Source organism: Panthera tigris, chromosome D1 (genome assembly GCF_018350195.1).
Source record: "Panthera tigris isolate Pti1 chromosome D1, P.tigris_Pti1_mat1.1, whole genome shotgun sequence".
Taxonomy (NCBI): Eukaryota; Metazoa; Chordata; class Mammalia; order Carnivora; family Felidae; genus Panthera; species Panthera tigris.
In genome coordinates, this window is record NC_056669.1 from 66,520,125 (window position 1) to 66,533,393 (window position 13,269).

The window sequence follows — 13,269 nt, forward strand, 5'->3', positions numbered from 1 at the left end:
ATCTTTTTTTTTTTTACCAGAGCAGATTTCGAATGTGCTTATAATGAGCACAGATTTTGTTTTGTTTTGGTTCTACTTTGTCCTTTAACTTTATATAACAAGCATTTTTCTGTGCTGCAACATTTATGCTCCTCATCCTAAAGGCTGTTGGAAGGATGGCCCACCACTTGGATGGTCTATAATTGATTCAGCTAGTCTCTGATTATTCGACAGAGTCTATCAAATTTTTGCTTGTGTAAATAATACAACCACGAACTCTGCCCATTTGGTCTTCTCCATATTTTGGATCACTTCCATAAGAAAGATGTTTGCTCAAGCTCCTCTGGTGCCTCTTGTGTCCTGGGGAGGTCTAATTGTGTGTCACAATTCCGTGGGCGGAGGGTGTTACATCAGAAAACCACTCTAGCCCAGTCAGGTCTGCCCCTTCCCATCTCCGAGGAGCCAGAATGTTTACAGACTCATCCTGGGTGTTTGTGGTCAAAGCAACATAACAAAAGCCCAGCATCTCCTGGGCTGACCCACTGGGGGCAGTACCTGGGGGAGGGGAGCAGAGTATGTAGCCTGGGGTCAGTTTGGAGCCTTGCAGCTGCCTTCTTGCCCTGAGCTGTGCCTTGTCTGGAGCCAAGAGGGCGAGCACCCAACAGTAGGTGGAGGGCAGCCCAGGAGGAGAGGGGCATGTGATGTATCAGATGAACATAGAGGTGGGGAAGGGGAGGTGGGGATCTGGGTCTGTTGGCTTCAGGGAGCTCTGTTACACAGACACTAGCCGGACCTGGTTTCCACTGATGAATGCTCCTTCCCTCCCTTCTCTGGCCCTTGTCACCTGAGTTTGGTGGTTCTTTTGCAGAGTCCGGTGTTGCAGTATCTCTACTACCTTGCTCAGATCCCCATTGCCATGTCTCCTCTTAGCAACAACAGTCTGTTCCTTGAATATTCCAAAAACCCTCTGAGGGAATTCCTGCACAAGGGACTCCATGTTTCTCTCTCCACTGACGACCCCATGCAGTTCCACTATACAAAGGTGAGGATGTTAGGTGCCCCAGCCAGCCCTGGTCTGCCCTCCCAACGGCACACACTGGAGCACACACTCAGTTCTGCTTTTGGGGTGGGGTTGGTGCCCAGTGAAGGCAAGAGATAAGCTCCTGGGGAGCAAAAAGTGTTTCTTCCAGGAGCCCTGTCTTTGGAGTCCTTGAACCCATGAAGGCACAATTTTATTTTTTTGCCTTCTCCATTTTCCCTTTCTTTGGCATTTACTATCTCCATGATGTTGGTAAAGTTACTTGATCTCTATCTTATTCCTCTTCATCTGTAAAATAGGGATGAAATTGTCTCTATGTCTACCTCTGCTTTATTGTGAGGATCCATTAAGATAATGAACCAGAGTCTAACAGAGTGTCTGAATATAGCATGTATTCAAAATGTTAGTTAACATTTTAATACTATTATTATTATTATTATTATTAATTATTATTATTCTACTCTGGATCTGTAGGGCCAGGAAAGAGGAAGGGAAAGGCAATATCATGCATGGGGACCAGCCATTGATTAGTAAAAACAGAAGTGCCCGAGTTGTCTAGGACAGGCTCTCCAAGCTTTTGGTCTCAGGACCCCTTTATAAGCTTTAAGAATTAAAGGCCCTCGGAAAGCTGTTGATTACATAAGCTATATCTAGTGATATTTAAGTGTGTTAGAAACTAATTTGAAATTGAAAAATATTAACTCATTTAAAACTAACATTAACAAGGTTGTGTGTGTCTGGGGGTGGCTCAGTTGGTTAAGCATCTAACTCTTGATTTCAGCTCAGACCATGGTCTCACCATTCGTGGGATTGAGCCCTGCATTGGGCTCTGCACAGACAGTGTGGAGCCTGCTTGGGATATTCTCTCTCTCTCTCTCTCTCTCTCTCTCTCTCTCTCTCCCCCTCCCCTGCTCATTCTCCGTCTCCCAAAATAAATACATAAACTTAAAAAGTAACATTAACAAACCTACCAAATGTTAACATAAATAGCAATTTTTATGGAAACTAGTCATATTGTCCAAAAGCAATCGGTTGTGATGCCTTGTTTTTTATCAAAGTATATGAAGAAAATCTTGCCTCACAAAGGTACATAGTTGGAAGAGGGATGACCTTTCAAAAGGCCTTCAGGACCTTGGATCACATTTTGAGAACTGCTGCTCTAGGTTACAGAGGCAGTGGGGGTGTCCGAGCAGTAATGGGAGAGCTTATGATCGATGGTAGACATTTCACATCCTAGGAGGTAAGGCAGAAAGCACAGCTCAAACCCAAATCCTTTTGGGATTACTGTCTCACTACTTGGTAATTTCTTATTCTTATTTAACGTTCCAGCTTTGCTCTTAATACTTTATTCAGATTCACTTTTATTTTGGGGCAATCTTAAGAAAGTGATGTTAAATAAAAAGAAAAGCTACAAAGCAGGTACTAAACATGTACACGCCCAGGGTGATTGTCGCAGTGGAACAGAGGCTGGCATCCGCATGACTTCACAGGGCTTCAAACATGTGCTGGCCAACAAATCAACGTGGAGGGGTTCTTTGACATATCTCTTTGGAAACCTGAGAATTCACCAAAGATGATCTTACAAGTTCATAATTTAAGGGGGTGGGAATGTTGTTTGGTTTTCCAGGTGGCAGACATTAAAGAAAAATTAGATCTGCAATGTCTGTCTGATGTTTCTAGCTTTGGGAATATGTGAAGGATTGAAATGGATATCCTACCATCTCATATATTTGCTTTTTGGGGGGGCGGATCTAGGAAGCACTTATGGAAGAATATGCAATTGCCGCTCAAGTGTGGAAGCTGAGCACGTGTGACCTGTGTGAAATCGCCAGGAACAGCGTGCTGCAGAGTGGCCTCTCCCATCAGGTATGGTGTGTGATGGCACTGCCTTCTGTCCCTCTTGTCCCTTCAACACACATACAATGGGTGCCTGCTGCATGTTAGGCACTTTCTAGGCTCTGAGATCCGTGAGGATGACAAGCAGGGTGAACGCTGAAACTCTAGGGGAGACCCCTGAATTTTCAAGGCTGCTCTTTCACCCTTTCACACCTCAAACATGACCTCCTCCGAGAGACCCTCCCTGATCACCATTCTACCACAGCCACACACTTGCCATCATTCTCCAGCCCTTTAATCTGTTTTTCTTCATAACATTTATTACTACTGACATTGTAATATGTAGTTATGTGTTTTCCCGTCTTTCCTTCCAGAATGTAAGTTCCATTAGACGGTTTTGTTCAGCATTATACCCCTAGGGCATAGAATAGTCCCTGGCACATAGTAGGCACTCGGTATTTTTTCGATAGTGAATAGTACCTACACTGAGTAAAACATTGTAGGGATGGGACCTGGACATCGGTAATTTTTTTTATAGTTCCCTAGGTGATTCTGATGTGGAGCCAGGGTTGAGAACCATTTCTCTACGTGGTGTCTTAGGCTCCTGGGTACCTCCCTGGGGTGGTGTCACTGGTACAGTAAGAAGCCGCATCGGTGCTGCTCTTATTGGATGCTGATGCAGAGAAGAGCTAAACGTTCATGATTCAATTGTGCAGACCCGCTTCCTAAGACTGTCCCTGTCAGCTCTCAGGAGGGACTGAGAGTCTTCTTGCCTTCATCTTGCCTTCTTCATTGCCAGCAGCTCCTGGAGGTCTTATCTTTTTCTTGTGGTCAAGGAAAGCATAGTCAGAAATGAAGGGAATGAGTGTGGGCATCAGGGTGACATGCTCGAGCACATGGGCCAGCAGGAATTTTTAAGAACCCTGTGGGGAATGATGTCCTGGTGAAGGACCAGCTTCAGGGGACTGGTTTGATTTGGTGTGGCTAATGTCAAAGCTGCCGTAGGGATATAGAAAATAAACCTAAGGTATATGGTTTCATTTGTACTTCTCTGGTTCCACAGGAGAAGCAAAAGTTTCTGGGACAAAATTATTATAAAGAAGGACCTGAAGGAAATGATATCCGAAAGACAAATGTTGCTCAGATTCGGATGGCGTTCCGATACGAGACCTTATGCAATGAGCTCAGCTTCCTGTCTGATGCCATGAAATCAGAAGAGATCACAGCTCTGACCAAATAGGTCCAGCAGTGGACAATGCATTTTAACTTTCTGGTTTAATTTCAAGTTTGCTGCGATTAACAGTGGTCAAGATACCAAACTAGGACTGTCCTCCATGTAGAGGATGCCTCTGACTAGTGATTTCGGTTGTACTGTTCACTTTAAGATCTAACATGCCCACTTCTGTTAGTATTTCTGCGTAGTAGATGGTGACTCCTCCTTGGGGATCTGGGAGCTGGACACTTGTCTGTACTCATTCCTAATTTTCCAAATATGTCTCTTGAAACAGCTAGTGCTTGCATTGTTGGGGCCAGGATCTTGAAAGGTCCAGTGCCTACTGACATGAGGTCTGTGTGGTTTTCTGCCAAAATCCTCTATAGACCCTGCAGGCTAGTTGGTAGTTGTTCATTTCAGCCTCTGGCTGGCTGCCTTAAACAAAATCAATTTCAAAGCTCCCTTTCATAAAGGAACTACTTTGAGAGAATTAAAATAGAAAATTTCCTTCTTGACAATTTGCATTTTTTATGTATTTCTTAAAATGTTTTACTTAGCCCTCCTATTTAGGAAGCCACATACGCACATTGAACCAATCGCTTCTGTTCTGTGTCTTGGTTTTCTCATCTGAAAAGTACGGGTTTGGACTAGATGAGTAGTTCTCAAATGTTCTGTGAATGCCCCCCATCCTGGACCACTTCAGGAGGAGGGGGAGGGCAGGGGGAGTGAGGTTCTGGATGCCACTTTCTTCAAAGCAACTCTTTCATCACTTTTACACTGGGGCTTCTACATATTTTCATTTGAACTACGGACTTTGGAAAACATAGGATTAGATGATCCCTGTTCCTTTTGGTTCTAATATTTTGACTATAGCCCAATTACCATTTTACTTATGAAAAGTTAGGGCCAGAGAGGTGAAATTTGCTTAAGGTCACACAGCTAATAAGTAATAGGACCAGAACTACTTTCCCTACTCCTCCTAATCCAGTCCTTTTCCCCACTGTTCCATTAGGCCTCACAGATGTTAAATTTTACCAGTGTAACCTGTGCATTTTTTTAAGGTGAAATTTCTTCCTTACCTAACATGCAGACTTCTTTAGAAGATATAAGTGGTCCCAGGGACCAGGTAGAAATTATTTTTAAGACCAAACTGAATTTAAGCTTTACCAATGTACTCTTCATCTGTGTTACTAGTGCCTGGTACATAGTAGGTGCTCAATAAATGTACATTGAATAACTGAATGAATTTCTCTTTTGGCAATTTTTTTAAGGATATGTGCTCCAAGTATGCAACAAGCTGCTCAAGGACCTTTCTATTTCTGTGGGCAAATGCAGATTATGACAAGCCTTTCTAAATTATTATAGACTTAGAAGAACTCTATTTTTGCCTGTGAAGATGCTTATTTGACTTTAGATGGTCTTGTCCTGTGACTTTATAATGCTTATCCCCTCTACCGATTAACTCAGCATATGGAACAATAAATGTAGTCTTTTTATTAGGCAGACATGTATGCTATCTTCCAGCTAATGATGAAACTAACTGAAAACCCAGTATTTATCTTACACATTCATTATTTTTGAAAAGGCCCCATTTGTATACATTTGTCCTAACTCAGCAATTATTGTACAGTTTTTAATTGTCATTTTATCTGTACCAAGTATTTGTTTTTAATTATTAAATAAATGTCTCAATAATTTAAAACTATTTCAAGTTAATACTATTTAAAGCAAAACAAATGAAGAAACAAAAAGCAGAATCAGACCTATAAATAGAGAACTGATGGTTGCCAGAGGGAATGGGGTGGGAGCATGGGTAACACAGGAAGGGGAGTGGTAGACACAAGCTTCCAGTTATGGAATAAGTCACAGGAATAAAATGCACAGCATCGGAAATAAGTCAATGATATTGTAATAGCACTGTATGGTAACAGATGGTAGCTACACGTGTGGTGAGCATAGCATAACATACAGAGAAGTTGAATCACGATGTTGTACACCCAAAACTAATGTAGCCTTGTGTGTCAACTATACTGAAATAAAAACAATTTTTAAAAAAGATTGGGCATCATGAAAAGTTATAAGTAACAACTACCAATTTATCTTTTACTAAGACTCAGACATAGATGACGTTTATAATGAATACTCAAAAATTTTAAACTGAAGCTCACTAGACCCAGAAGGTGGACCTTTGCTACCTTTTTTCTCTAATTTCTGGCCTGTTACAGTTCCTGAGTAAAACCACACGTGTTCCCTTTCCCTGGATATTACTTTAATCTGTTCAGCCACCATGTATTCGATTTTACCTGTCCTGCAAACTTTCCAGACACCTTTTTCGGTAGCGCTTTGCTCTTTTATCTCATCACTGTACCTAATTGGCTTTGGCCTTTTGCAGGGGCGTGGGGTGGGTGGGGGATGAATCCCTACTTTCTTTTGTGTTCACAGGTGGAATCAAAGGCTATTGTATACTAGCCCATGTTTGTAAAAGAACAAATTTCGAAGCAGGTTATCCCTTGCTATAAAAGCCTCAAGTTCATGTATGTGTCACTCCAAACTGCATTGTGGAGATGATCAATAACATTGCTCTTTGCCACATGAAAACCAATCACAGCTCCTGGGTTGGTATGTACCAAGGTGAGTCCTGGGCCTTTACTTCCTTTTATCTTGAATTAAAGCAGAGTTGAAAGCACATCTCTCTGGCTTTCTCTTTACTAGTTTCTGAGTCCTCCACTGGAATATTCATCTTTTTTTGAATTTATACACACGATTGAAGGAGATAGATTGGTAATACACCTAAGCACACAATACCTGAACTATGACTGTTATAAAGAACAAGGGTAACTAACTACAATGAAAGGAATACTAATCAGAAAAACATAGTTGCTTGGAAATTTAAAAATCCTCAACCTTTAAATAAGTATTTTATCAGAAAGATCGAGGATGCCAGAGAGTAAGACTATAAACAGTTGCAAGATTATCAAAATGTATCTCTGAGGAGGCTTATGTCTTTTGGTACCAAAACGTGTACTTCTCCAGGATGTTGTACATCAGTAAATTGAAATATAAACTGCCATTCCTTCTTATAAATGGCTTTCCTCTTCTCAGCACTAAGATTCTAACATGCTTTTCTAATTATACTCTTTAACTTTGGAAATGATTTTACAAGAACCACAAAAAACCACTGTAGGGTGGAGTATTTTATCTTTTTCCTGTCCAACAGGGTAAATAAGACATGAGAACAAATGAAAATCTGTTGTCTGATATGTATATTATATTGTCATTGTGCTGCCCATCATAAATGGGAGTGATCAGCTGACTTCCCTAATCTCCAAGCAGTTTTCTTATTCCTCAATAGACAAAGTAAGCTTGACTTAAGAAAGAAAAAAAAAAAAAAAACAGTTAAAAATGCAAATTCTTTGGACTGCCTTTTAATGAATCCAACTTTCCACTGTTAATCACAGAAACAAAAGATAATTTCAAGCAGCCTTATTACCCAGATATAGATTAGGTATAAGGAAGTTGAGTTCAATTTGAAATGAATTTTAAAACATAGGACGCAAACATCACAACTCCCCAGAGCACAATACAAAATAGTCCTCTAAGGAATATAAACATTTAGTATAGAAGAATGTGAAACTACGTAAGAAAAGAGTCTCTTCACTTAGCTAAAATTTACTTGCTAAAGATTATTTATTGCACAATATATCAGTTTGTCCTAAGAATAAAGCAGATACTATTATTCTCAACTTCTAAATTCAGTACGTAGTCAAATACATTTTCTCAAACTAAAGTTCTACAGCATCACAATATGAGTAAACTCTTTGTTACTGAGTTAGGATAGGGAAAACATTTTAAGTTCTAAAACAAATTCCTTAGAGTTCATGAAAACATTTCACAAATCCTAGAAGGCACACATTTATTTCCTATCATAGTAAGTGCATTTAAGTACTTCATATTTAAAAAAGACAAAGCTGTACAGAATACAAAAAGTGTACATTTTATCCATGAAACAAATTTACAACTTTTATGATTAGTTATAATAGTAGAACCTACCTAACATTCACATCTAAAGAATTATCACCCAGTTAATGCAGTAGGCAAAAACCTGTGCTCATTGATTTAATAAGACTAACAAAAACTAAGAACTTTCTACTTCACAGTAGATCAGTTAGTGTCTTGGAGCTCATATTGGAAAGTAAAAAGGTTTGGGCAATATCAGGTCGTTGGGCTTACTGTTAAATAATTCCTTGAAAGGTGAAGGATTCTGGGGGATAAGATCATTGGCTATATCTGGAAAGTTCCAAAAACATGTAAAGCAACTTTGTTCATTTTCAGAAACATTCTTCAATTAGGCAATCTGAGTTAGACTCAGCAAGTCTAATCCAAAAGGACAATTTAAAATCTTAGAGCTGGAAAAGATCTCAGAGATCATCTATCCCAAGGTTTTCAAAATCTGTCCCATGGGATACTAAGACTTTGGGGAGGAGATTCAGGGTTCTACAAATCTGACTTGAATTAAAAAATTTTTGGTGGGGGCGGGGGGGTCCTGGGTGGCTCAGTCGGTTAAGTGTCTGATTTTGGCTCAGGTCATGATCTCGTGGTTTGTGAGTTTGAGCCCCACGTCAGGTTCTGTGCTGACAGCTCAAAGCCTGGAGCCTGCTTCAGATTCTGTGTCTCCCTCTCTCTCTGCCCCTCCCCTGCTCGCATTGTCTCTCTCTCCCTCAAAAATAAACAAACATTAAAAAAAATTCATTTAAAAAATAACTCCCATCATACAACTACATTACTAAATAAATTCGAATATCCTGGATACCACCAATGCATTAATACATGTTTTTATTGGTTGACTTTATAATATTTATTGTGGTATATAGTTATATAAGGAAATTTATATTAATAAAATATGACTTTTATATAGAGGGGTAGTGTGTGTGGGTATATAGCATGTATGTGTAGGGGTTCTGAGTAAGATTTTACCTGGGGGGAAAAAAAGTTCTACTGCTAAAATAAAGTGTAAAAAGCACAGATAACATCTCAGTTTCTAACGTAGGAACCTACAAACCAGCAGCAGGGACTTTCTCAAGGTCACACAAACCATCAAGCACATTGCCAGGTGGATATGATAGAGCCCCTCGTGCTCCACAGTGGTGTTTAGCTCTTTGGTCCTGGGCTGTCTCCATCATGAATGTCAACCAATTAGTTATCAATATTTTGGGGGTAAAATCAAGCTATCTTTGGTCAGACATTTTTGGGAGGGAAATGAATTATTTAATTTGCATGCCTATTAAAATCCTGATATCCAGGGGCACCCAGGTGGTTCAGTTGGTTAAGTGTCTGACTCTTGATCTTGGCTCAGGTCATGATCTCGCAGTTTGTGGGTTTGGGCCTGTGTCAGGCTCTGTACTGACAGCACAGAGCCTGTTTGGGATTTTCTCTCTCTCTCTGTCTCTCTGCCCCTCCCCTGCTTGCTCTCTCTCTCAAAATAAATAAATAAACTTTAAAAAATAGTTTAAAAAATCCCAAAATCCAAAAATTCTGCCATCATTAAGCAGCAACTTAAATTGTGTACTTTGGTATTTTGGAAAATAGTAATATTTGCAATTATGCATAATAAGTCAAAAAAGTTACATGGAATGTTAATGTATCTTTTAAAGGAGACATCAGGTTCTAGTTTTATTATATGCTAATATGTTAATGCTTAACATAAAACAAAAAGTTTACTTTATAAGCAAAATTTTTGAAAAATGAAGTGTCACTAAAAATCATAATTCCATTATGACTATACTCTCTGAGTATTTCAAAGGAAGTACAGTGAAACAGTAGAAAACCAAATTATCTCCTGATTTTCAGAGGTGTTCATGGTACACGTTTAAAAGGCTGTACCCTATGTTCTTCTCACTTAATGACATAAGAAATTTAAAGACTTTGAGACTTCAGAAAGATGCCTTCAAGTTAAGAAAATAAAGGCACCATGAACCAATATTGAATGATTTACCATAATTTGGAAATACAAAATTCAGGATCTGTGAAGAAGAAAAATTTCCTTCTGAAACTCCAAGATGCAAGAGCATTATCAAAAGCTATTTAGAACAGTTTTCCAACTATGGGAAAGCATTTCCAGATCAGCCAAGAAGATTCCCCAGCAGAAATCCATTTACAAGGCGAAGTCACGCCCAGCTTTATAGTCCTCACCCAAATTACACAGCATGGAAAAAAAAAAAGACTTTTAAGTAAAAAACATGTAGTTCCAAAACACATTGCTACAGTTATGAAATAATTGTGGATCGTTTCAAGTAAAAATTATTAAAGGAGCAATAATTAACCACAAGGGGGCATACACACTCCTTAGATTCCAGCAGAAAGACTAAAGTAGTAACCTGCACTTTGATATACTCTACATTTTCAGTCACTTCAAATTTTCTCTCAGATGGCTACACTTTTTAACATTCAAAGTTTATTTTAAACCTAACTAAATAGATCCCAGAATACTCCTGCCCTGAAAAATAGTGTTTCAGAAGTCTCTGGAAATGTTGCTGTTACTTCAGCAAAGGATTCAAGAGCAATTAGTTCTAATATATATTAGAACAGATAAATAATAGAAAAATATGGTCTAAAACAGTAGCAAATTTTAGTTTACTATAAATGGAAGACATAGCAAGTTTATCAAAAGAAATGGGACAAACTGTCAGAACAGCGAAAATAAGAGGGTAGGGAAAATTGATATCTCTGCGTCTGTGCCACAATATCCCTGCATTCTTCCCCCATGACCAAAGTGTTTGCAGCTTGTAATAGCAACAGAAGACCTTCACCCCAAGGTCATGGTATAAGGGGCTGGCCTGCCTCATCAGCCATGTTAAGAATATAGTTAGCCATATCATCTTCAGTGGGTGCATCTGACACCACCCAAGATTCATTTGCTCCAGTCATCTGTAGGCGACAAATAGGGCAATTCCTGTGTCGATCACTCCTATCAGAGAAGTCAAATAAAGAACAGTTTGTTTTTAATTCTTTAAAAAAAAAATAGGTGTGTTTGAAAAGTAATCCATGTACATGGTTTAAAAAAAAAGTAAACAGCATAAAAGTATACAGTAAAAAATAAATCTCTCCTTCCCACTCCAATCTTTAATTCTTATCCTCAGGGGCAACTACTGTTACCAGTTTCTTATATATTCTTCTAGAGATAGACTACACATGATTAAGCTTGTGTGTATATATACATTACTGCTTTTTTTACTTGTCAATATATCTTTTTTTTTTTTTTTTTACTTGTCAATATATCTTATAGGCCATTCTGTGTTAGTACATGTTAGAGCTGTCTGTTCTTTTTAAACATACACTGTGTGGACAGGCCATAATTCACTTAACTCATCTCCCACAGAAGGACATTTAAGTTTTCCCCTATCTTTTACAGCTACAAACTGTAAAAGATACAGTTAGGGGGATGGAAGCATTCAAGGTTTAAAACAGAAGATGAAACTTACATGTAGAATAATTTTTCTGACAGGGAAAAAACATATATGATCACTTAAATGAGATTATGTTTTCCACAGGGATTTTTCTGCCTTGACAAATATTATTTTGGAAATTTCAAAAATACCACATTTGAGCCAGAAACATGTCATGCAGGGAAAATGTTTTTCTCCTCATTTCTCAGTGAAATCTGAGACCAAAGTAATTAAATTATATCAATTGCTCTTTGGCTTTTGTGCAAAAATTTAGAAATCTGTTCCAAAAACTATGTGAAAGCTAGAGCTGGCATATATTATTCAGATTCATTTCTGGTTCCTCAGAGATATTTTATAAGATAATAATGTGTTCTCTTCTGTGCACAAAAGTCTCAATTTTAAGAGTCAACTTCTGTTTCTGGCCAATAGGGACCAGATTTATCTTCCCACTTAAAACAATGAAAACACTGGAAAAATACATGAAACAAGGCTTTCAACACTGGACATCATCAGATAACACAGGACAATAATCCCTGGGGATGAGAAGCAAAGAAGGTGAGCCCTATAATTGCCCCAGCTTATTGTCTTGAGAGCCTTCAGGCTGTAGAGCAAGCAGGAGAAACCCAGATGGAGCCTGGCAGACTCTCTGAGTTGAAGAGACACAGCTGAGACTCTTGGGAGGCCAAGGCAGCTAGAGTTCACAGGGCAGAGTACTGAAGTACTTAACTGCAGAAAGTTACACAAAGGGAGAATTCTGGAATCTACTGAAGGTCTCCTTAGGATATATTCAGCAGAGTTATGATCAGTGTGTGCATGTGAGGCTCAGGAATCACCCAAAAGAATGTGAAGGAACACTACCCAAAATTCACACAGGGCCTGGGATATTGCCTGCTTTCACCAGACAGACTGGAAAACCTCGTAACTCATGGAGCATTGAGCAGAGTACTCTGAAGGGTCCCCTGAAGGCCTCATTAGTGGGACATAATTAGCTCTCAACTAAACACTGCTCTGGTCCTGCCTAACAAATCATAAAAGCAAGACCCAAAAGGATCAAACTGTTCTAAGTAACTATATTCCAGAACAAAGCTCAAGGATATTTATAGGAATACAAAAATATCCAGTACCCAAAAAGGTAAAAATCACAGTGTCTGGCACCCAGTCAAGAACTACCAGGCATAAAAAGAAGCAGAAAAATACAAGCCCAAATGAAGAGGAAAAATCAATCAAAACCAATCCAGAGCAGACACAGATGTTAGAATTAGCAGGGAAAGAAAATTAATGGTTATAACAATCATATTCTATGTATTAAAAACACTAGAGGAAAGACCAAACATTTGAAGTAGAGAGATAGAAGATATTAAAAACATTTTTTTAATGTTTATTTATTTTTGACAGAGAGAGAGACAGAGCATGAGCAAGGTGGGGGGGGGGAGGGGTGGTGCGGAAAGAGAGAGGGAGACCCAGAATTCTGAGCTGTCAGCACAGAACCCGATGTGGGGCCCGACATCACGGGGAGTGAGATCATGACCTGAGCCGAAGTTGGACGCTCAACTGACTGTGCCACCCAGGCGCCCCAAGATATGGAAGATATTTTAAAAACTCAAACTTCTTGACATGAAAACTATAATGTCTGCAATAAAAAATACACTGGATGGGATTACTGACAAATTAGACATTGCCAAAAAAAAAGATTGACAAATTTGAAAAGATCTAGCAATGTTAACTCTCCAAAATGAAAACATAGAGAAAATGATTTTTAA

The 13,269-nt window shown here is 39.1% G+C and overlaps 2 protein-coding genes across 7 annotated transcripts in view; one reads left to right on the forward strand and one right to left on the reverse strand.

Annotated features, from left to right (window-relative positions):
• AMPD3 (adenosine monophosphate deaminase 3) overlaps positions 1 to 6,800 on the forward strand; it is a 42,338-nt gene extending 35,538 nt beyond the window's left edge. The window contains exons 13-15 of one of the 2 annotated variants that reach the window (XM_042959460.1): positions 848 to 1,021; positions 2,774 to 2,884; positions 6,510 to 6,800. In XM_042959460.1, the coding sequence (XP_042815394.1) occupies positions 848 to 1,021; positions 2,774 to 2,884; positions 6,510 to 6,536 (312 nt within the window). In that variant the 3' untranslated portion in view covers positions 6,537 to 6,800. Of the gene's footprint in view, positions 1 to 847; positions 1,022 to 2,773; positions 2,885 to 3,917; positions 5,679 to 6,509 lie in introns of those variants that run through there. The other variant, XM_007083208.3, reaches the window with a different exon arrangement.
• The window catches only part of RNF141 (ring finger protein 141), a 32,350-nt gene continuing 21,454 nt past the window's right edge, over positions 2,374 to 13,269 (reverse strand). For 3 of the 5 annotated variants that reach the window (XM_007083213.3, XM_007083212.3, XM_042959461.1), the window contains one exon: positions 10,671 to 11,031. In XM_007083213.3, the coding sequence (XP_007083275.1) occupies positions 10,881 to 11,031 (151 nt within the window). In that variant the 3' untranslated portion in view covers positions 10,671 to 10,880. Of the gene's footprint in view, positions 2,575 to 7,331; positions 7,435 to 10,670; positions 11,032 to 13,269 lie in introns of those variants that run through there. The other 2 variants (XM_042959462.1, XM_042959463.1) reach the window with 2 other exon arrangements.